Below are 25,222 nucleotides of genomic sequence, written 5' to 3' on the forward strand. Positions count from 1 at the left end.
ACCATCTCAGCACATACGACAAATATTACACCAAAAGCAATATTTATCTCTAAATGTTTCAAACACTCACGATATGCAGGGGAAAAAAAAATCTCCCATCGTCTTCAAACAGTCAACCCTTCACTGTGTAACAGTGATCCTTCATTCTGGATTCTCCCACAAGCAGGCATGGAAATCGTTATCAAAACATGGGGGGGGGGGGACCGGGGACACACACACAATTTCTTGGCGGGCGAGGACACATACACACATACACGCACTCGCACGCTCACACACGTGTGTGCGAGGCTTCAGAGGCTTTAGCCATGGGCCCTGTGGATGGTAATTACGGGAATGACGGCCCTGGCTTACGGCCAACGCGGAGAAGCAGCGCTAAATCCAGCTCAACTCTGCCTGTCTCGCCGGTTAACCTACAGCCCTGCCTGGACTGACGGGACACCAGCCTGGAGCCATGGAGCTGGTGCTTCTTCTCCGCGCTGGCTGTAAACCTGGGCAGTCGTTCCCACCAGGATGTCTCCCTCCTCCAATCACCGCGCTCTATCCTCAGTCCCACCCTTCCTACTTCCGCCTCTGACCGAAACCTCCCTCCTCCAATCATTGCGCTGAATCATCATATCCCGCCCCCATTGCCTACTGACCGACGTCTCTCTCGTCCAATCGGCGCCCTCAATCAGCAGTCCCACCCCCACTGTCTCACAGAAAGCGGAGATTTCACCGGGTTTTAAAATCTGGATTACAAAAAATGGGGGGGATTGTCCCCCACCTCTCAAAACAGGGGGGGACGTGTGTCCCCTGCCCCCCCCCCCCCCCCCCCCCTGGATTTCGCCCCCCTGCCCACAAGTAGTAGTATCTTCTCAACATGAGGTTTTAACCTGGTTCAACCAAGTCCCCAATCATTCATCTGAAGTTCAACAGATTAGAATGCAGCTTATTCAACTTTTCCTCAAGACAACCCTCCTCTTTCAGTAAAACCTCCTGAACAGTTTCCAACACATGAACAAACCACCAACACTGATTGTACAGTGCTTCAGAAAAGTTCTCACAAATATTATGGTAATTGAAACATAACATCCCTAACATTTTCATCCCCATGGCAACAAATGAGAACATTCTCTTAGTTTAACTTGCTCTGTCTGAATATTGACCTTTCAATGAATCATTCAATAGGAAACTCAAATCCTCCACAATCTATCATCAGGCCAAAATGCTTTAAGAAATAAAATAAAAATTCCAGCCAAAAAAATACACTTTGACTATTTCCCAGACAACCTATTACCAGATCTTTGCACACTCACACAATCCAGCTATATCCTCATTTTATAGCAATGTTACAAAATGTTTAGATTTAAAAAATCAAGTCTGTAATTTATCCCATCAGATAAAGCATAAAAAGTAGTTTAATTTGTCACGTAATTCACTTTCATATCTTCAGTATTAAAAAAGTTATAGCCATTTTCATACTTGGAAATTAGCATCTTGTTCCCTATTGCTTTTCCATTGACTTAACACAAAAGCTGTGATCGCGGACAGTCAAATGGCCATAACTTTCTTAAAAATTAAGAGAACTAAAATTAATTTTCAGTTATTATAGATTGAAGCATTTTGAAACAAATATGAAACAATCGTACTTAGATGACTTGAAATTAAAGCATATAATTAGTTAGTTACCTAATTGTAGCTAATTACAAAATTAAATTACTAGATCTAAACATCTATCAATTTCTTAAGAATAGATTAACATTTTTAAATAGCCTAAGTGTCCAAATAACATTCACACAAGAATTCACAATATAACATAATTTTTAATCTCATTGTCATGGATTTATAGGCCAAATGGAAGAAATTTAATGTTTAGTACCTGTAAATTAATGGCCATTTAAATCATCTTGCGAGTGGGTTTTTCTGGAACGTGATCATTTTTTGGAACGCTGCGGTTTGCGGTGATTTGGACCTCCATATCGGCATGCCGGTTCGTATGGGGACTAAATCACCGTTTCGCAAATTAAAATGTGAACTAAAGGCATCTTAGGGACCACTTTTATATATAAAAATAAGCGGCTTTCTTTTACCTGTCACCTACATGAAATCCATCCCCATTGACGGCTTTAGAAGCTGATTTTAAAATTACTCCAGCGCTGAACAAGTCGGGCGATTTAAAAAAAAAATACACAGAACGGCCGTCGGGAACGATTCTTCAGCAAAAGCTTGCACTCCAACAAAATATAACCCAGGACAAGGTAGGACAAAAACTGCGTTTTAACCCTGCCACCCCCCTCAAAGGCGCCAAAATCGCGCACACGGTCAGTGGCAGAATTGCAGTGCTGCTGAAGGTAAGTATTGTAACATACCTACATTTTGCAGCTTACTTATGCTCTCTTCAGAGCTTATTTTCTTATTTTAGCCGTTGTAACATCAGCAAATTGAGCAATCATTCTTTTGGTGTCTTCATCCAAGTCATTTATTAAATTATAAAAGAGTTGAGGCCCCAGTATCAATCCCTGTGACGTGCCACATTACATCTTAGCAGCCCAAAAATAGACATTTATGCCGACTACTTTTCCTTTAGCCAGTAAATTCCGACACATCTATACTTTGCCTCTTCACCATAAAGATTTACTTTTCTACTTCATCCAGTTTAGGAGGATGAATATAAAATCAGATTATTAAAAAAAATATACAAACTATTAAACAATTGAATTTGGGGTGCTTTCATTCAAGAAACAGGAAAGATTACTGTACAGTTACAGCAAATTGTACAACAAGTAGAATTTGCTCTTTATTATAAAGGGGATTATAAACCTGGTAAGAAAGTCTTTCAACGACTGTGTAGGAGTTTAAATGTTTTCACATGAAACTACAATTTTGGTCACCTAATTTAAGGGTACATCTTTCACCAAAGATAGACAAAATGCTGGAGTAACTATGGATAGAAGGAATGGGTGACATTTCGGGTCGAAACCCTTCTTTAAACTAAGAGTCAGGGGAGAGGGAAACTAAAGATATGGATGGGTATGGTGTGAAAACGAGAGATCAAAGAACATGTAGAATAGTTCATTGTTACCTGAGGGGAAGGTATAATTTAATTAGGGGGACAGTCAAACTAGTCGGAGAACTAGGATTGGGGACGGGTGGAGAGAGGGGAAGCAAGGGTTAGTTGAAGTTAGAGAAGTCAATATTCATACTGCTGGGTTGCGAGCTGCCCTAGCATTGGGCCTCACTCTGACAGTGGGGGCCCAGGACAGAAAGGTCAGTATGGGGATGGGAAGGGGAGTTAAAGTGTTTAGCAACCGGGAGATCAGGAAGGTTTAGGCGGACTGAGAGGAAGTGGTCAGTGAAATGATCACCGAGCCTGCGCTTGGTCTCGCCGATATATACAAGTCCACACCTAGACGGAATTCTAGGATGAGCGTACCATCATATGCGGAATACCAGAATACACAGCCCTTGGCCCTCTAGGTCAAGTGATCTCATTATAATGTAGAACATGTCAGCGGGATTGATAGGGTAGGCGCTCCAATATTGGTTGCAATTGCAGTGGATTCTAAAACAAGGAGACAGAATTTCAGCACAAGGGACTGCCACTTAAAACGGAGTTGAAATGAACTTCTTCTGAGAGTTATATACCTTTGGACTTCCCTAACCCAGAGGGCCGTGGATGCAGATTCATCCAAACGTTTAGAATTGACATGAAAAGCATTTCAGATTCAAATGAATTGTTGGTTTTTGGGCAGGAAAGTGAAATTGGGGCCAAAGATGGCATTAGCATTATCTTATTGAGCTTAGACGATAGGTGCAGGAGTAGGCCATTCGGCCCTTCGAGCCAGCACCGCCATTTATTTTATTTAGCGAATGCAAAGTCCTTTAGCCAAGCAGTTGCCTCTTGATTTGCTGTATGAAGGGTGACAAGTCCTCCTTTGAGTCTTTGTTGAGGGCATGCTTCAATGATGTGTTGCATTGTTTGCTGCTCTCCACAAGCACACCGTGGGGTTGGACTGCTGTCCCATTTGTGAAGGCTGGCCAAGCAGGGGCCATGTCCAGTCCTGAATCTATTCAGCACCGCAATTCGACGTGATCATGGCTGATCATGCCCAATCAGTACCCCATTCCTGCCTTCTCCCCATATCCCCTGACCACTATCTTTAAGAGCCCTACCTAGCTCTCTCTTGAAAGTATCCAGAGAACTGGCCTCCACGCCCTCTGAAGCAGATAATTCCACAAACTCACAACTCTCTGTGAGAAAAAGTGTTTCCTCATTTCCGTTCTAAATGGCTTACCCCTTATTCTTAAACTGTGGCCCCTTCTTCTGGGCTCCCCCAACATCGGGAACATGTTTCCTGCCTCTAGCGTGTCCAAACCCTTAATAATCTTATATGTTTCAATGAGATCCCCTCTCATCCTTCTAAACTCCAGAGTATACAAGCCCAGCCTCTCCATTCTCTCAGGATATGACAGTCCCGCCATTCTGGGAATTAACCTTGTAAACCTACCTTGCACTCCCTCAATAGCAAGAATGTACTTTCTCAAATTAGGGGATCAAAACTGCACACAATACTCCAGGTGTGGTCTCACTAGGGCCCTGTACAACTGTAGAAGGACCTCTTTGCTCCTATACTCAACTCCTCTTGTTATGAAGGCCAACATGCCATTCGCTTTCTTCACTGCCTGCTGTACCTGCATGCTTACGATGAAAACAATTTAGCATTTGGTGCTCATAGCTAACATTGGACAAAACCATTTAACTTCTGCAATTCTATCAATAACTTTCAGGGAAGAGAGTAACAAGCATCTATATAATTAAAACTCTAATTTTGACCACTTCCTGTTGAACTGCATATTGGTTTTAGAAAAAACGCTACCACGTACGGCTGTGATTTTTGCCCATCTTTGAGTGTGATTTTTGGCCATCTTTGAGTCCCCCTCCGCTGCGCAGAACAAGAGGATATTTCCCATCGATGAAAAATAAAAGACTTATTAATGTTCAAAAAATGTTGAGATTCTCTCTCCTGCCCCTTATGGAGGGACTATATAACTCGGAAGTATGGAGATGCCTCATTTCTTTGCAAGATGGGGGAGCGAGATGTTGTGGTTCTCAGTCAGAGCTGTGAATAACACTGAACACATGTCCACTAAATTGTGAGTGGTTTTACTGACCTGTGTGGGCGTGGCTCAGTCTCTGCAAGATGGGGGAGGGAGAGTTCACAACTCTCAGTCTTTGCCTTACACCCTGCTTGAAGTGGTAGGAAACTGCACTTGAATTTGGTGGCCTTGCACCCAGCTTGGTGGTAGGACACTGCACTTGAATGTGGTGGCCCTGCACCCTGCTTGAAGTGGAATTTCATGGAATAGCCGTGAGTCAACTGCCAGCCCACCAGCCGTGAGACAACTACCAGCACATCAGGCTTGAGTGACTGAGCCGCCAGCCCAAGATTCCATTCGGTCCACAATGTCCATACTAGCCTTCTGTAAACCAGTCCCTTCAGCCCACAACACTCATACTAGCGCTCAAGAAAGCCCCCCCCCTCCCCCCCCCTCCTCTACTGGCCACCAATATTGGAATTGGTGGAGAGGTGGAATATTGCATTGGGGGGACCAGCCCTCCCGTGTGAAGCTGGAAATTTTGAGATTTAAAAAATCAAGTCTTTAATTTATCCCATCAGATAAAGCATAAAAAGAAGTTTAATTTGGCACCTAATTCACTTTCATATCTCAAGTATTTAAAAAGTTATGGCCATTTTCATACTCGGAAATTAGCATCTTGTTCCCTATTGATTTTCTATGGACATAACAAAAAAGCTGTGATCGTGAACAGTCAAAAGCACATAACCTTCTTAAAAATTAAGAGAACTGAATGAAATTTTCAGTTATCATAGATTGAACCATTCTGAAACAAATATAAAATAATCTTACTCGGATGACCTGAAATTAAAGCATATAATTAGTTAGTTACCCACTTGTTCATTGATTTCAGCTCTGCTTTTAACACCGTCATCCCCGCCAGCTTGTTCACCAAACTCAGTGGACTTGGCATCTCCACCTCCCTCTGCAAATGGACATTGGACTTCCTCACTAACAGACCACAGTCTTATAGTGGAGGAGGTGAGGTTATTGACCCTAACAGACCACAGTCTGTTAGGGTCAATAACCTCACCTCCTCCACTATAACACTGAACACCGGAGTGCCACAGGGCTGTGTGCTCAGCCCTCTCCTCTACTCCCTCTTCACCCACGACTGCATCCCAAAGTACGGATCCAACGCCATTATTAAGTTTGCTGACGATAGCACGGTAGTAGGACTGATCAGCGACAACGATGAGTCAGCCTACAGGGAGGAGATCCAGCACCTGACAGCCTGGTGTGCCAACAATAACCTCGTCCTCAACTCCAAGAAGACGAAGGAGATTATTGTTGACTTCAGGCAGACCAGAGGAGGCAGTCATACCCCCATCCATATAAACGGGACTGAGGTGGAGCGCGTCTCCAGCTATAAATTCCTCGGAGTACATATCTCGGAGGATTTGTCCTGGTCCCTCAACACCTCCAAGCTGATCAAAAAGGCACAGCAGCGCCTTTACTTCCTGAGGAGGCTCAAGAAAGCCCACCTGTCCCCCCGGATCCTGACCAACTTTTACCGCTGTACCATAGAGAGTATCCTGACCACCTGCTTCACGGTATGGTACAGCAGCTGCACTGCTGCGGACAGGAAGGCACTACAACGGGTGGTGAAAACCGCGCAGCACATCATCGGTGCCCTGCTCCCTGCCATGGATGTCCTCCACCGAAAAAGGTGTCTGAGATGGGCTGGGAAGATCATCAAATAGCCCTCATACCCCAACCATGGACTGCAGAGACGGTTCACCAGACTGATTCCCGGGATGTCAGGACTGTCTTATGAAGAAAAACTGGATAGACTTGGTTTATACTCTCTAGAATTTAGAAGATTGAGAGGGGACCACGTTATAGAAACTTACAAAATTCTTAAGGGGTTGGACAGGCTAGATGCAGGAAGATTGTTCCCGATGTTGGGGAAGTCCAGGACAAGGGGTCACAGCTTAAGGATAAGGGGGAAATCCTTTAAAAATAATGAGAAGAACTTTTTTCACACAGAGAGTGGTGAATCTCTGGAACTCTCTGCCACAGAGGGTAGTTAGGCCAGTTCATTGGCTATATATAAGAGGGAGTTAGATGTGGCCCTTGTGGCTAGGGGGATCAGGGGGTATGGAGAGAAGGCAGGTACGGGATACTGAGTTGGATGATCAGCCATGATCATATTGAATGGCGGTGCAGGCTCGAAGGGCCGAATGGCCTACTCCTGCACCTAGTTTCTATGTTTCTATGTTTCTATGTCTATGTTTGCCCTCCTCCCATCAGGGAGGCGGTACAAGAGCCTCAGGTCACGTACTAGTAGGATGATACTCATACTTGTAATTGTGCGATGACATTGTGCGAGGACAAGGGCCTTGCGACCCTCAGAGATCTATATATTGACAAAAAGTTTGCTTCGTTTAATCAGCTGAAATCAAAATTTAACCTTTCCAACTCTCATTTTTTTCGCTATCTCCAAATTAGGCACTACGTTAAAGATCAAATTGCAAATTTTCAAACCATGCCTGACAGTTGCCCACTCTATGAGCTCCTGCAGCTTCCTCCAGACTCCAAACATCTAATATCTCGCTTTGTGAGTCTATTCACCACCTCTGTATCCACTACTCATCTGAAAGAAGCCTGGTCTACTGAGCTGAATTTCGAGGTGTCTGACAACATGTGGAATGAAGATCTGACCAGAATCCAAACTTGTTCGATCAATGTCAGGTATAAACTGATTCAGTTTAAAGTCATCTACAGACTCCATTACTCAAAGACCAAATTACATCGAATCTACCCTGCTATTTTACCATTATGTGACAGATGCAAAAGTGCAGATGGTTCTTTAACACATATTTTCTGGCTCTGTCCACATATACAAAGATACTGGTCTAAAATATTTAAGTGGTTTTCTGGGGTCTATGGAAAAGATATTCTCCCTGATCCAGAAATAGCACTTTTTGGATGCTCAGAGACTTCTTTGTACTTCACGTCTGAAGAACAACAAGCACTGATGCTTGGTATGGTGGCAGCCAAGAAAATGATCCTAACAGACTGGAAATCATCTACACCCCCCTGCTTCGAAAAATGGCCCAATGAAATGATAATACAGATGGAAAGGATACGCTTCTACAACTCCAAGGTATCAAACAACTTTTTAAGTGTTTGGGGACCATCTCAAAGTCCAATAATTTCATAATTTCATATTATCTGCAGTGATGTAGTCATGTGACCTTTACTTCTGCTTTTGCAATGCATGACTGTGTAGCACCATGTGGATTGTACCAATACTGTTATGTCTGGCGGCTTTGTTTTATTATTATTATTTTTTTTTTATTTTTTTTTTTTTTCTTACCTTTATTTTTCCTGTTGTGTTTTTCAGTTTTTTTTTTTTTTTTTTTTTGTTTGTTTTGTTCCGTTTTGTTAAAAAATTGTATAAAATAATAAAAAATATTAAATACGATGACATTAAAGTTGAATTGAATTGAATTGAATTGTAGCTAATTTCAAACTTCAATTACTAGATCTAAACATTTATCCATTTCTTAATAAATGATTAACATTTTTAAATAGCCTAAGTGTCCAAATAATATTCACAAATAATTCACAATAAAACATGATTTTAAAATCTCATTTACATTAATTTATAGGCCAAATAGAAACATAAAAATTAGGTGCAGGAGTAGGCCATTCGGCCCTTCGAGCCTGCACCGCCATTCAATATGATCATGGCTGATCATCCAACTCAGTATCCCGTACCTGCCTTCTCTTCATACCCTCTGATCCCCTTAGCCACAAGGGCCACAACTAACTCCCTCTTAAATATAGCCAATGAACTGGCCTCGACTACCCTCTGCGGCAGAGAGTTCCAGAGACTCACCACTCTCTGTGTGAAAAAAGTTCTTCTCATCTCGGTTTTAAAGGATTTCCCCCTTATTCCTACCTAAATGGAAGGAATTTAGTGTTCAATTGCTGTGAATTAAAGTCCTTTAAATCAGCTTTCTAGTGGGATCCTGTGAACGCGCTGGTTTAGAACGTTCACATTGCGGTAGATTTGTGCCCTCAAATGCCCAGAAAAATACTGCGGGATATAATGGGCCCAAAATTAGCTACTCGCAATATTAAACTTTGTATAAAGTGATCATAAGAAGCCCTTTTTAATGTAAAAATATACTGCTACACTTCAGATTTCTGCTCTATAGACCCAGCTGGTTACGAGCCGTCGGGGGTTTAGAGGTTAATTTTTCAACTAGTATAGCACTTAGGAAAAACTCATAAAACTAATAATAGCTCATGTGAGGGAACCTACCAGCGAATTCTCGTTAATAATTAACTAGGCTGAACAAACTCGATTTGAACAGCCTAGAGAAAATCGCGTTTTAAACCCGCCCCCCTCTAAACGGCGTCAAAATCGAGCACACGGGCTGGGGCAGATTTTCAGCGACGCTTCAGGTACGCTTTGCAACATACCTAACTAAAGGGTAGCCACGGTGGCGCAGCGGGAGAGTTGCTGCCTCACAGCGCTTGCAGTGCCAGAGACCCGGGTTCAATCCCGACTACGGGTGCTGTCTGTACAGAGTCTGTACGTTCTCCCTGTGACTTGCCTGGTTTTCTCCGAGATCTTCGGTTTCCTCCCACACTGCAAAGACGGACAGGTTTGTAGGTTAATTGGCTTGGTACAAGTGTAAATTGTCCCAAGCACGTGTAGGATAGTGTTAGTGTGCAGGGATCGCTGGTCGGTGCAGACTCGATGGGCTGAAGGGTCTGTTTCTACGATGTATCTCTAAACACAACGAAACACTACCAAATGGGATATCTTGAATTTAACCAAATCTTAGGGAAAAAGGTATATGTCCAAATCTGTATGATACAGGAATCAGAGTGGGGACATCGAGATGGATTCAATAGGCGAATTAACATGAAACACTAATGGATTTGTTTATTGCCAAACTAAACATTACCTAAAAAAAGACATTCCATGAAAATGAATTTCATAGAATATTACTTTTGATTAAAAAAATTCCTGGCCTTGGTTTCCAGCGTAAAATTAACCAAGTCAGAGACACGAGTTTTAATGCAGACCTCATCTCTAGTACTGGCAAAGAAAGCTCATAAGCCGAAATGCTTTGCATGAAAATACTATGCTCCTCCTTAAAAGTCAGTTAGAATACTAGGAAGGGATTTGGCTTACAAAGCAAGAAACCTGGAATTCATCAACATATTGATCTTTGACTTGGCAACCTTTAATAATCATGATTTATCATCAGGAATTGTTGAATGTTTTGTAATTTGATAATCGATTGTAAAATTCCCTTGCAGTGCACAAAATATGACGGCCAATTACTTTCTAATACGTGACACTTATGGGCCTGTCCCACTTAGGCGATTTTTTTAAGCAACTACAGGCGACTAGTTTGTCACCACATGTTCACCGGTGGTTGCCGGGAGTAATCTCCTCAGTCGCACACAAAGTCACAGCGTCTTTCTGGTCGCCACTAAATTTTCAACATGTTGAAAATTTTTTGGCGACAGTGGGTTTAACGCCAATGAGCATAGCTTGACTTCTCCTGACGTAGGTGCTGTCGTAGGTTGTCGCCAGGATAACGTAGATTGCCGCCTTTTTTTCGGCGACCTGCTATGACTATGACAGTCGCCGGCAGCTGCCTAAAAAAACCCATCACCAATTGAGACAAGCTCATTACTCTGTATGCATCTATGACCCTTTATCTATATTACTAAAAGTCTGTTCTTGACCGGTTTTGGCCATCTGTGCTGTGATTTCCGAGAGAACGCCGCCACCTATGGCCGTCATTTTTGGCCACCTTGTCCAGAGCCACCCCCTTCCGCCGCATGTGTGCTGCCGCGGGGGCAGCTGAGAGAATGGGGAATTTTGTAAAAACTTTAATATCTCTGTCATTTTTAATCGACGGGAAAAACCCTCGGCACACATGCAGCGGAGGGGGGCTCTGAGGGAGGTGGCCAAAAACGACGCCCGTAGGTGGTGGCGTTCTCTCGGAAATCGCAACACAGATGGCCAAAACCGGTCAAGAACAGACTTTTTGTAATATAGAAGATAGCAAGCATTTGGCCTGAAGAGCTGAGAAAATAGACTCCAATTCAGCAAAGGTAAAATACCAGAACAATAAATAATTGATCTGTCTAACTTGAATATTGAAAGTGTCTTGTTACTTTGCTACATTACCACTATATTTTACTGCTATACTTTAAAATGCAATATGCATTGATCTTTTGACATAACTTAAAGTATGATTAATTTTTCTGCGAGTAAAAGTAATGATCACTCAAATCATTGTGAAGGAGCTAGAGATTTTTTTTTTTTAAATATCACTACATTACAATCAATCTCAATTCGTCAATTATCTATTTCACTCTTAACTACCACTTAACATTCTTTCCAACGTGGTAGATAAAAGTGGCTGCAGAGTAGTAGTGCTTTGTTCAAATTTATCATGTCTACATAAAGGCCAACTTGAATGCAATTTGTAATTCTTTGCAAACTGTTGTAATTGCTTTATTAATCTCACATTACATCTGGTAATCATGTGAACCATAAATATATATTTTCGATTATATGCTGAAATAGACACAAAATGCTGAAGTAACTCAGCGGGACAGGCAGCATCTCAGGAGAGAAGGAATGGGTGACGTTTCGAGTTGAGACCCTTCTTCAGACTTTGTTATTTACAGAGTTACTCCAGCATTTTGTGTCTATCTTCAATTTAAATCAGCATCTGCAGTTCCTTCCTACACATTTTGTCTACTATACTCTGTATGGACATTTAGAAATGTGTATATTATTTCAAATACAATATATTAAATTAATTTTGTATCTTTCCAAAAATATCAAAGTATTTCATGCCAATATAAATCAGAAAACAACGGATAAAACTAAAAGTCAATAGAAGAGCAAACAAAGCCTGAAGAAATAGGGAGGTTTTAAGCAAGGAGAAGGCAATGGGACAAAGAGGAAAACTACTAGAATGAACAGACAAATGGTTGAAGGTACAACAGTCCATGGGACGCGAGAGGGAAGGGAGGAGCAAGAGGCTTGGGTTGGAGGACATGGTCGTCCCAGAATGGAAATGTTGTAGTACAATTGGAATTAGTAATAAGAGTTGAAGAAAGGGGGAATATTATAAATGGGTTTTACAGCCGAATGTTATATTGTCAAAAGCTTTCAAGAGAGAGCTAGATAGGGCTCTTAAAAATAGCGGAATCATGGGATATGGGGAAAAGGCAGGAACGGGGTACTGGTTGGGGATGATCAGCCATGGTCACATTGAATGGCGGTGCTGGCTCGAAGGGCCAAATGACCTACTCCTGCACCTATTGTCTATTGTCTATTGTCATTTCAAAATGTAATTTCAGAATTTCTATAATGAAACAACGTTTTCCAATGGCATTTCTGAATTATCCTAAAGAACATATTACCCAAAATGGTTAAAACATAGTTAATATAGTATTTTATGTATCCCAAATGATAACAACTTCAATAATAACATTACAATGTTGTACCAAAAGCTTGACTGAAAATCTGTCCTTTAACCAAAGTTCAGCCAAATGATGGCTATAGACAAGGATAAATATCTACTGAATTCATTTATCTTATACATTTTAAAAGTCTAATTTGGCTAAGTACCTCTATCCAAGCCTGTATTCCGTACCTTGAGTCAGTAGCTGCAAATTTCGAACTTCTTCCCGGACTCTCAGATGCAGGACTTGCTGGAGTACGTGCTGTCGCTGTGTTTCTTGGGCAATACCCATTCTTTCCAGTTTTTTATCTGTCAATCGCAGAAGCGCTCGACCTAAGAACACAATACAATACAATATAATATACAATATTTATTCAGTCATTTGAACCTCAGTGAGGCTCAAACGAAACTCTGTTTCTATAGCCACACAAACAAAACAATTCCTACAAGTCACACAAACAATTCAATTCACACAAATATCCATCACAGTGAATCTCCTCCTCCGATGTTGAAGCCCCAGGCAGGCGATAGTAAGTCCCACGGCCATTAAGGCCGCTGTACGGGCACTGTACGGCCCTGCTCCAGCTCTAAATGTGTCAACAGGGAGCCCCTGGCGGGCGTTGGAATGTCCCGCGGCCATTAAATCCACGCCGGGCGATGTACGACCCCGCTCCGGGTCGCTCCAACCCTGCGACACGGGCGGGAGAAGTTGCGTTGCGGAACTCCGAAAAGCGGACCAGGGAGCTCCCGATATCACAGTCCACCGGACCTGTGGCTGAAGCCTCCGAGCTCCGGAGTTGGGCCGCAGCAACGAGCCACTACCGCTCCCCACGCTCCCACAGGGTAAAGGTCGGGTCTCCCATGCAGAGAAGAGATTTAAAAAAAGAAAAGAAATAATATTAAAAAAACACAACAACTACATTTAACTAGACAAAAATGTTTTAAAAGTCAGGCTGCAGGGGCCGCTGCGATGTGAGTCGCGCCACCAACCGGAAACACACAGTTAACTTGAGCATTTATAAACACACCTACAACTGGAATGGTCAAAATTTACATAAATGGAAAAACAAACTACTCAGGTTGGAAAGATCAGATTTACATCCTATGTGATCAGCTTTACCCTGTGGAGCTGTATGATGGAAGGTCAAAATAATTGTCAATTAAAGTACAAACTCAGATTTAAAGCTTATTTGAGAGGTTAGTCAGAGGCACACTCAAAACCATTTGAATTTAATGGAAGCTAAATAGAATTGCAAATGTCATAACACCTAGCCTTCAAACCAACAGGCATTTCTTGGAATTATGGTTTGAACATGAGCATTATCCTTGCAGTTCTCGTGATCACCAACGGAGCGAAGGTTGGCACAAAGTGACTTCATCTAAGTGCAGTCGGCTCATTTTTCATGGGAATCCAGAATCACGACCAAACCCAGGCAAAGTCAAGTCAGTCATCCTGGCAGTGAAGATACTACTGCACATATATGTGACCACCTTCCCCCCCCCCCCCCCCCCACCCCACCCCAACAATAACTAATATTCCAGTGCAATATCAAAAATGCTATCAGAATAGAGCAAGCAGAATGAAACATAGGTGCAGGAGTACGCCATTCAGAATCAGTACCCTGTTCGCCCCATATCCCTTGATTCCGTTAGCCCTAAGTGCTAAATGTTTTTCTCAGTACTAAATGGCTTACACCTTATTCTTAAAATGTGACCCCGGTACTGGACTCCCCAACAAGAGGAACATTTTTCCTGCATCTAGCTCTGAAGAATTTTATACATTTCCATAAGATCCCCTCTCATCTTGAACGCAGCCAGTCCAGGGCAGCACGGTAACTCAGCGGTATAGTTGTTGCCTTGCAGCATCGGAGATCCGGGTTTGATCCCGACTATGGATATTGTCTGTACGGAGTGTGTATGTTCTCCCGAGATTTTCTCAGAGATTTTCGATTTCCTCCCACACTCCAAAGACGTGCAGGGTATGTCAGATAACTGGCTTGGTGTATGTATAAATTGTGTGTGGGGATAGTGTTAATGTGCGGGGATCGCTGGTCGGCGCAGACTCTGTGGGCCGAAGGGCCTGTATCTCTCAAACTAAATTAACTTTAGCATGAAAATGAAGTGACTAGGTAAAGAGCATTGTCCACATGGTATCTGGTCTTCTCCACATAGGGCGATGAACAGCAAGCTTGAAGTTACACAATCATGTAAGAATTGTCCACGATACCGTCACAAATTCCCACAGCAATATTTTGCGGTTGCTTGACCTAATAAGCAAAACGGACCCTTCATTAGAGGCAGTTTAGTGGTTCATATTCATTGAATTCATTAGCATTGCTCTCCCAGGTCCACTGCAGTGATGACTTCATCTTTTTTGCAGAGGGTCATTTTCTTGGTTGCTCATAATTCATTGTATTTATAGAGGATCAATGAACTCGAATAGCAATGCAGTGCAAAATACAAACAATGCATTTAAAAGTCACTGTAAATCATCATAAAATGTATTCAATAACCTGTCAAAGAATGACTGAAACATAATCTTGTAAATAGCAACCATGATTTATTAGCCAAACAGAAATGAAAAAGAAAGGTTAGAGAATGGTAAATTCACCAAGTACTTATAGCTTTTAATCATTAATATTTGTCAACCCAGCTTAACTGCGGTGAGTTTGATTGTTTTTGAGTAAATGGTCTGCGGCATGTGGCATAATTTAAAGAGCCATTTTTAAAGAGCCCATTTTTAAAGAGCCCAAACATGCCCATAATTAGAACCACTTTCACCACACATCTATGGTAACAACAGATTATTCAATTTAATTGAATAGGCATTTTCATTTAATGTCACCAGCAAGCACTGCCTGGGGCTTAGGAAACTCATCTATGATATTGTGGCCTGTTAGAGCTGCTCAGATTGTCCAATCTCATGGAGGGCTCAGTGCTTACAAATGCTTCATGAGTCTATCGTACAATGTGCAATCCAATACTTTGACTACTTTCAAATGTTGAAAAGGGGTCTGCAGATATTAGATAGCAGACATCAAGAGAACAGGACAATCCTCATTTATGCCATGCCTAGGAAGGATTTTCACAGGAAATTTATAAACCTGGTATAAAAAGACGACAAATTAAGGCTGCTGAAATGCCAAAGCTCTTCCAGTATGAAACTTGTCATCTGACAAAGGCAGAGTTTTGTCTCTACAACACTTGGTTGAGTTACCATTCTGAGTGCCTGCATTTTGGCAGAGAATTTGTAGTCAGTGACAAAGCCTCAGCAATTTGCACCAACTTCCAAAAATAAAGTTCCTCACAACATCCTCACAATTGGGCGGCATGGTGGCGGCGTGGTGCAGTGGTAGAGATGCTGCCTTACAGTTCTTGCAGTGCCGGAGACCCGGGTTCGATCCTGACTACGGGTGCTGTCTGTACAGAGTTTGTACGTTCTTCCCGTGACCTTGTGGGTTTTCTCCGAGATCTTTGGTTTCCTCCCACACTCCAAAGATGTATATGTTTGCAGGTTAATTGGCTTGTTATAAGTGTAAATTGTCCCTTGAGTGGGTGTAGGACTTAGAGGAAAAACGTTCTCACCCAGAGAGTTGTGAATCTGTGAAATTCTCTGCCACAGAAGGGGGTGGAGGCCAATTTACTGGATGTTTTCAAGAGGGTTAGATTTTGCTCTTATGGCTAAAGGAATCAAGGGGTATGGGGGGGGTGGGAGAGCAGGAACAGGGTACTGATTATAGATGATCAGCCATGATCATATTGAATGGCAGTGATGGCTCGAAGGGCCGAATGGCCTACTCCTGCATCTATTTTTATATGTTTCTATGACATGTCCTCAATCATTCATTTCCTCCACCCTCATTCTACAGTGCCTTAATAATACTCTGCAGTACCTCACCCTAAAAAGACGGGGACTTCCACACATAAATTGCAATCTCAAAGTTACTGCCAACTGAAACAAGGACACCAACAACATACTCCTCATGAACTCTGAAGTGGGAGCACAGTTATATGGAGTTGCTGGGTAATGAACTTGGATTACCTGCAGCATGTTAGACTTGGTGCAGCAACATCACTGCTCTCTTTGTATTAAGAGAGAAACAGCAGCAAGGGTCAAGTCTTAGTTAATTCAGAATTTCTCAAATTGTTTCATTTTCAAAGCTACTAGTTTGATTTATTTTTGAAATTTCTGAATGTTCGAAGCATTCAAAAATATTAATTTAACAATTGACTTTGAGGCACCAGCTGTGAAAGTTTTCTTGAATTTTATTTTGTTTGGCTCTGTGCCAAACAGCAGGTTTGCCTCCCACACTCCAACTAAAGCCGACAAAAGAGAGATCACCACCATTGATTTTGGAGCAGGCAAGAGGATGAGCGTATGAGAGAATGTTAAGTAAAATCGGCACATTGGTAGAGTTGCTGCCTTACAGCGCGAGGGACCAGAATTCAATCCCGACTACGGGTGCTGTCTGTACAGAGATTGTACATTTTACCCATGTGTGTGTGTGTTGTGTGTGTGTGGTGTGTGTGTGTGTGTGTGTGTGTGTGTGTGTGTGTGTGTGTGTGTGTGTGTGTGTGTGTGTGTGTGTGTGTGTGTGTGTGTGTGTGTGTGTGTGTGTGTGATAGTGTTAGTGTGTGAATGGGCGATCGGTATGGACTCGGTGGGCCGGAGGCCCTGTTTCCGTGCTGTATCTCTAAACTAAAGCTCCCTAAGGGTATCAGATGCTGGCTGCTTCCCAGGCAGTAAAATGCAGGCTAATTTCTTAATGTAATTAGTTCTCACTGTAAGAGCTGCTTGCCTCTCGTGCACATTATCGTTGGTCATAAATATCAATACTAATGACTCACTGCAACTATCAGCTCATTGACCGCCTCAAGCAAAAAGCTGATCTTAGTAAATAATTAACCGAGTGCATGGGTTAAACCGATTTCCACCTGACCTGCCACCTTCGCTCACCACTAGCGCCCGCCATCCTTCAAAAGACTGGCAGCACTATGAAACCAAACAGCTCACAAGCAGCAAACATACCATGGGCTCTTGAAGTAGTTTTAAAATGTACTTTAAAGATTTTAAAATCTTTTAACCATCATTCAAAAACTCTAAATAGATTGGGCGGCATGGTGGCACGGCAGTAGAGTTGCTGCCTTACAGCATCAGAGACCCGGGTTGGATCTTGACGACAGGTGCTGTCTGTAACTTCTCCCGGTAATCGTGAGGGTTTTCTACGAGATCTTCCGTTTCCTCCCAAACTCCAAAGGCGTACAGGATTATAGGTTAACTGGCTTGTTATAAATGTAAATTGTCTCTAGTGTGTGTAGAATAGTGTTAGTGTGCCGGGATCGCTGGGGGTCAGTGCGGACTCGGTGGGCTGAAGGGTTAGTTTTCTTGCTGTATCTCTAAAGTAAACTAAATTAAAACATTTGAGTTCTGAATTTTTTTTAATTAAACCACAAAAACAAGAAAAATAAGCCAATTGAATGGACGCACGCACACACGAGTGCCTGGAGCACACTACTGGGGGTCATGGCACAAAAGATAGCGGCATTGAAGAGACTTTTGTGTAGGCACACGAATATGTAGAGAATGGGCGGGGGATATGGATTACGTGCAGGGAGATAAGAGTTGGTCTTGGCATCATATTCAGTACAGATATTGCAGGCCCTCCTTACCATTAAGAAGCAGCTACATTATAGTCTCCATTAATTCGGGCGTGCCATCTTTTCTTCTACCATCAGGCTGGAGGTCACACACCAACAGGTCCAGGAACAGCTACTTTCCATCAACTATCACGTTCTTGTAACAATCTGTGTAACCCTAACCCTACCCCCATATTAGAACAGTATGGACCACTTCTTGCACTGCCAAGGACAATTTTTTTCTAATGGCGCCTTGCAATAATGTTTGGTTTTTTTTTGCACATTTCTTCTTATTGTCTTGGAGAATTTTGTGTAATCCATACAATGTGTGCTTTTGTGTGTTTGTCCAAGTCTGTGTGATGCAGCTGCAAGACTTTCATTTTACCTGTAACTCACTGGGCGTACAACATTAAACTAAACTCGACTGGAAAAGAATCAGATTTGAATGGGATATTGAAAATGAAAAATTGAATAAATATATAACTTGTGAAATTTGGTGGCAAGCATGTAAATTTTATGGAAGATATAATAATTACTGGAATATTAATACAGAAATATCACAAGGCCCAGGTATCTCAGTGGAATTACTTTAGAGATACAGCGTGGAAACAGGCCCTTCGGCCCACAAGTCTGCACAGACCAGCGATCCCCGCACACCAACGCTATCCCACACACTAGGGACAATTTACATTTAAACCAAGCCAATTAACCTATAAAACCTGCACGTCTTTGGAGCGTGGGAGGAAACTGGAGCTCCCAAAGAAAACCCATGCAGGTCATTGGACAAATGTACAATTCAATTCAATTCAACTTTAATGTCATCGCACAAATACAAGTATCAGTACAACGAAATGCAGTTTTGCGTCAGACCGTAGTAGTTGTACATAAAGAGAAAAAACAAGAAAAAAATAGAAAGAGAGAAGATACAGAATAATCAGGAAATACAGAATGATTAAACAAAGGGGGACGGAGGGACCAGAGAAGTCTATCGTCGGGACTCCGAGTTCAGCAGTGTGATTGTGTTGTTATAGAAGCTTTTCCTCATCCTGCTGGTACGTGACCTGAGGCTCCTGTACCGCCTCCCTGATGGGAGGAGGGCAAACAGTCCATGGTTGGGGTGTGAGGGGTCTTTGATGATCTTCCCAGCCCGACTCAGACACCGTTTTCGGTGGAGGGCATCCATGGCAGGGAGCGGGGCACCGATGATGTGCTGCGCGGTTTTCACCACCCGTTGTAGCGCTTTCCTGTCCGCAGCAGTGCAGCTGCTGTACCATACCGTGAAGCAGGTGGTCAGGATACTCTCTATGGTACAGCGGTAAAAGTTGGTCAGGATCTGGGGGGACAGGTGGGCTTTCTTGAGCCTCCTAAGGAAGTAAAGGCGCTGCTGTGCCTTTTTGATCAGCTTGGAGGTGTTGAGGGACCAGGACCAGGACCAAATCCCGTACAGACAGCACCCGTGGTCAGGATCAAACCTGGATCTCTGGCATTGTAAAGCAGCAACTCTACCGCTGTGCCACCCTGAATACAGTACAGGTGCAGCAATTTTAATTTTGAAAATTGTACGAAATGAAGGGAAATTCTGCCAAAAAAGATCATATAAAGCACTTCCTTTTCAGTGCTAAACAATCTAAATATTGACTTTACCTGAAGTAAATAATGTGAACAATCACTGTCTAAAACCACACTAATTACCAAATTAACTGAGCCTTCCAATCAGGATCCTTAATAGCAGGCCAGAATGTTCCCTTCATCGGATGTACACCTAATGATATTAGTCATTGTTCAAAGAACATAGCAACCCCGTCTGACAGAAATCAGAACTCAAAGCTCCGCACAAAGAGGGTCAATAAACCAGGTGCATAGTATGCTTTATTTTTTACTTGCGATTTAAAAGGACATTCTGCTGATGTTAGATAAGCTCAAGGCAGTTTCAAAATTGCTGACTGCTCCAACACCTCAAAGTCCAGTGTGCTTAAACCAGCAGGGAGTGCTTTCTGTTGCATGCGGCTGCTGTGCTCAGTAAGGGCATTATTGGTAATACAATAGACAACAGGTGCAAGAGTAGGTCATTCTGCCCTTCGAGCCAGCACCGCCATTCATTGTGATCATGGCTGATCATCCCCAATCAGTACCCCGTTCCTGCCTTCTCCCCATAACCCCTGACTCCGCTATCTTTGAGCTCTATCTAACTCTCTCTTGAAAGCATCCAGAGTATTGGCCTCCACTGCCTACTGAGGCAGAGAATTCCACAGATTCACTCTGTGTGAGAAAGGTTAAACCCTCTGTGTGAGAAAGTTTGTCCTCATCTCCGTTCTAAATAACCTACCCTTTATTCTTAAACTGTGGCCCCTGGTTCTGAACTCCTCCAACATCGGGAACATGTTTCCTGCCTCTAGCGTGTCCAAACCCTTAATAATTTTAATTTCAATAAGATCCTCTCTCATCCTAAATTCCAGTGAATACAAGCCCAGTCACTCCATTCTATCAACATATGACAGTCCTGCCATCCTGGGAATAAACATCACAGGCACATTTCATTACTGAAGGGTTCAGGACAGGGTAAGAGTCAATAACCAAAGGATACAGACACAGAAATGTCCATCAACAAATCATCTACATGCTATGTTTATTTTTATTTTTTATTTTTAGAGATTGTGCGGAAACAGGCCCTTCGGCCCACCGAGTCTGCACCAACCAGCGATCCCCTGACATTAACTCTACCCTACACACATTAGGGACAATTTTACATTTACACCAAGCCAATTAACCTACAAATCTGTATGTCTTGATTGTGAGGAAACCGAAGATCTCGGAGAAAACCCACGCAGTCACAGGGAGAACGTACAAAACTCTGTACAGACAGAACCCGTAGTCGGGATCGAACCCGGGTCGCTGGCGCTGTGCTACCATGTCACATTTTTGTCAATCCATTTTTTTTTTTGGAAGAAATGTCTTTGCAAGCTTCAGGTTAAGGCCTCAACAACAGATGTCTGATGACCCTCAGACACATTATCTTGTCCGGAGTTATCTGGAGAGTTGAAGGTCACTGGATCATTGCAGACATCACTAATCAACCATCACCATTTGCTGCTTGGAGGTCATGGAAGCTCTGTGTTCACGAAGGAATAACAATTTACTTTGTAAGGTAGCAAGTGACAGTATCTCCAGCATGTTGATGGTTTCCCCACAAGCACAGGCAACCACCAACTTCACTCATGCCCCTATAAGGGCTCCTTTGAATAACACAGATCTCTTCGCAATTTAAAAAAAACATAATTTCCAGTTTGCTAATATCTTAAGGTCATAAGGAATAGGAGTAGAATTAGGCCATTCAGCCCATCAAGTCTACTCTGCCACTCAATCATGGCTGATTTATCTCTCCCTCCTAACCCCATTCTCCCCATAAACCACTGACACCTGTACTGATCAAGAATCTATCTATTGCTGCCTTAAAAATATCCATTCACTTGGCCTCCACAACCCTGTGGCAAAGAATTCCACAGGTTCACCTCCCTCTGACTAAAGACATTTCTCCTCATTTCCTTCCTAAAAGAACATCTTTTAATTCTGAGGCTATGACCTCTAGTCCTAGACTCTCCCACTAGTGGAAACATCCTCTTCACATCCACTCTATCCAAGCCTTTCACTATTCTGTATGTTTCAATGAGGTCCCCCCCCGATTCTTCTAAACTCCAGCGAGTACAGGCCCAGTGCTGACAAATGCTCACATTGGTTAACCTATTCATTCCTGGGATCATTCTTATAAACCTCCTCTGGACCCTCTCCAGAGCCAGCGCATCCTTCCTCAGATATGGTGCCCAAAATTGCTCACAATATTCCAAATGTGGCCTTACCAGTGCCTTATAGAGCCTCTGCATTACATTCCTGTTTTTGTATAGAAGCCCTCTTGAAATAAATGCTAGCATTGAGTTTGCTTTATAATGTGTATAAGTATAGTATACTTATAGTATAGTGTGTTTCACAGTAAAAATTATGGTTAAAAAAAAAATCAAATTCTTTGGCTCGTGTTAAGACTTCTTCACCTCAGGGGAAATCCAAATTGTCTTGACATTTTGAACAAAGCACAGAGGAAAGGCACAACCCAAGACCCCCCTACTCATCTCCGGCGAACCCATATCCACCACTTCTTGGCACTCACATAAGCAATGACCTCAAATGGAAAACCAACTCAGACCACATTTATAAAAAAGCCAACCAAAGACTCTTCTTTCTCCGCCAGCTCAAGAAGTTCAGAGTGAGGAAACATCTCCTAATCCGATTTTACACAGCCATCATCCAAAGCATGCTCACTTCATCAATAACAGTCTGGTACAGCAGTTTAGACACTCACTCCCGTAATAAACTACAGCGCATTGTCAACAAAGCATCCAAAATCATCAGCACTCCCCTCCCATCAATAGAATCACTCAATCTCAAATGGTCCGTGTCAAAGGTGAAGAAAATCATTTCGGATCCCTCCCACCCAGCTCACTACATCTTCCACCTGCTGCCATCAGGAGGCGCTACAGCTCACTGCCTGCCAAAACATCACGATTCAAAAACAGTTTCTACCCATATGCAATTCGAACTCTGAACACTCTATGATAATATCACAAAGCGACCCCGTGCATGCACTGTATACTGTATGTTGTCTGTGTTTTATGTTATGTTCTGCTTACTGTGTTCTTCTGTACCACAAACTGTATGTCTGCATGACTGGAATCAGCTTATTGTGTAAAATCCTGTACTGAACATGAATTCCACCAGCTTGACTGTGTGGTCATTAAATAATCTTGAATCTTGAATAGATCAAGTAAAGGTCAGTTATCTCCTTCCCTGTCTTTGGACATGTATATTAATAGTCTTAGAATAAAGGGGAGGCCATTTAAGACTGAGGTGAGAAAAAACTTTTTCACCTAGAGAGTTGTGAATTTGTGGAATTCCCTGCCACAGCGGGCAGTGGAGGCCAAGTCACTGGATTGATTTAAGAGAGAGTTAGATAGAGCTCCAGGGGCTAGTGGAGTCACGGGATATGGGGAGAAGGCAGGCATTGATTGGGGATGATCAGCCATAATCACAATGAATGGCGGTGCTGGCTCGAAGGGCCGAATGGCCTCCTGCACCTATTTTCTATATTCATACAATCATACTGCCCTAGCTTTAATATAACAACCCACTCAAAACTAAGTCTTCTGGAGATTAATGCCATCCCACAATAAGTGCACACCTAGTCCTGAGACTTTAACAAAATGCAATGCAAACTGCGTGAATCAGCCAAAAAAACTACAGGACATGGTGCCTTGGCGAAGAACACTCAACGAATCCAATGGTTTTGACCAGAAAGTGGGTGCACAAGACTTGGAGTAAGAACACAACGTAGATTCCCAGAGGATGCATTTGCTCAACATTTGCAACTTCCAGATTGAAGTTGGAGACATTGTCCCATTGGGCATTAAATAATTCCCTTGTGGAATTGAACATCCTGCACAATTCAAGTCAAGTCAAGAGAGTTTATTGTCATGTGTCCCAGATAGGCCAATGAAATTCTTGTTTGCTGCAACACAACAGAATAGTGTAGGCATAAATACAGAACAGATTAGTAGACCATACATATACACATAAATAAACATATAAAGTGCAATAATAATAATAATAATAATATTATTATTAAATAATAAATACTTTATTGATCCCCTCAGGGAAATTCAGATGTCCAGAAGCCCCCAACCAACAAACCCACAGATTCAAAACGAACGCAGACAGAAAATACATAGAATACACTGTGGACACTACCTGAGAGCAATAAATACTTAAAAAGACCAATAATTAACTATTAAAAATTGCAAAAAATGCATCCCCCTACAGCCTAGCAGTCTGAATTATAAAATCTAATGGCTGCAGGGGTGAAGGATCTCCTGAACCGCTCCGTTCTACAGGGCAGGGAGAGGAGCCGGTTGTTGTTTCGAGTGCTCTTTTGACTCTCCAGTATTACATGGAGGGGATGCCCAAGGTTTTCCAGGATGACCTGCACCTTGTGCGTCATACGCCTCTCAAGCACATCCATCCCAGAGTCTACTCTCCCCTCCAGCACTGAGCTAGGTCGTTTAACCAGTTTGACCAGCTTCTTGTTGTTTTTTCCACTAATGCTGTTGCCCCAGCAGACAACAGCGTAGAAAATAACACTTGCAACCACAGTGTTGTAAAACATGTGCAGCATGTCATTACACACATTGAAGGATTTGAGCCTTCTGAGGAAAAAGAGTCTGCTCTGGCCTTTTTTGTAGAGGGAGTCAGAGTTGACAGACCAGTCCAGTTTGTTATCAAGGTGCACTCCAAGGTATTTATATGTCTGCACCACCTCAATGTCAGCCCCAGCAGCGTTGACCGGCTGAAGGGGGAGCTTGGACCTGCCAAAGTTAACCACCATCTCTTTAGTCTTAGTTGTGTTCAGGATGAGACAGTTCTCTTCACTCCAGGCACAAAAGGAACTGGTTGAGTTCCTGTATTCCTCCTCCTGCCCGTTCCGTACACATGCCACAATCGCTGTATCATCTGAATAGGCTGTTGTAGTTCAGAGTTTGTTTGATGTTGGGTTTAATAGCCTGATGGCTGTGGGGAAGAAGCTGTTCTTGAACCTGGATGCACCAGATTTCAGGCTCCTGTACCTTCTACCTGATGGCAACAGTGAGATGAGTGTGGTCATTAGCTACAAATGACACAAACACGATTTAACACAGGGAAAACCCGGATAATGCAGATGATGTCCCCTTGTACCTTTCCGCTGATTCACTTGCAGCACTCTATGAACTAATTAATCCCTGCTCAATTAATTTGATGGCTTTCTGCAACTTCTCCGCCTGATGGGCATCTCCAGTTTTAACAAAAGTTGCACTCGGGGGCCTCAAATCCAATTTTCACAATGTGAAGCTAATGGAGAAGATGACCCTCAATATCTTATATTTGGAGGCTTGACATGTTTTCCAGAGCACATTTTTAATTAAAAGATTGTG

At 42.6% G+C, this 25,222-nt stretch overlaps 1 protein-coding gene across 3 annotated transcripts in view; it reads right to left on the reverse strand.

Moving 5' to 3' along the window:
- Positions 1 to 25,222, reverse strand: part of samd12 (sterile alpha motif domain containing 12) — a 120,359-nt gene that overhangs the window by 29,303 nt on the left and 65,834 nt on the right. For 2 of the 3 annotated variants that reach the window (XM_055634600.1, XM_055634599.1), the window contains exon 4: positions 12,768 to 12,908. In XM_055634600.1, the coding sequence (XP_055490575.1) occupies positions 12,768 to 12,908 (141 nt within the window). Of the gene's footprint in view, positions 1 to 8,533; positions 10,747 to 12,767; positions 12,909 to 25,222 lie in introns of those variants that run through there. The other variant, XM_055634601.1, reaches the window with a different exon arrangement.

Source organism: Leucoraja erinacea, chromosome 4, assembly GCF_028641065.1.
Source record: "Leucoraja erinacea ecotype New England chromosome 4, Leri_hhj_1, whole genome shotgun sequence".
NCBI lineage: Eukaryota > Metazoa > Chordata > Chondrichthyes > Rajiformes > Rajidae > Leucoraja > Leucoraja erinaceus.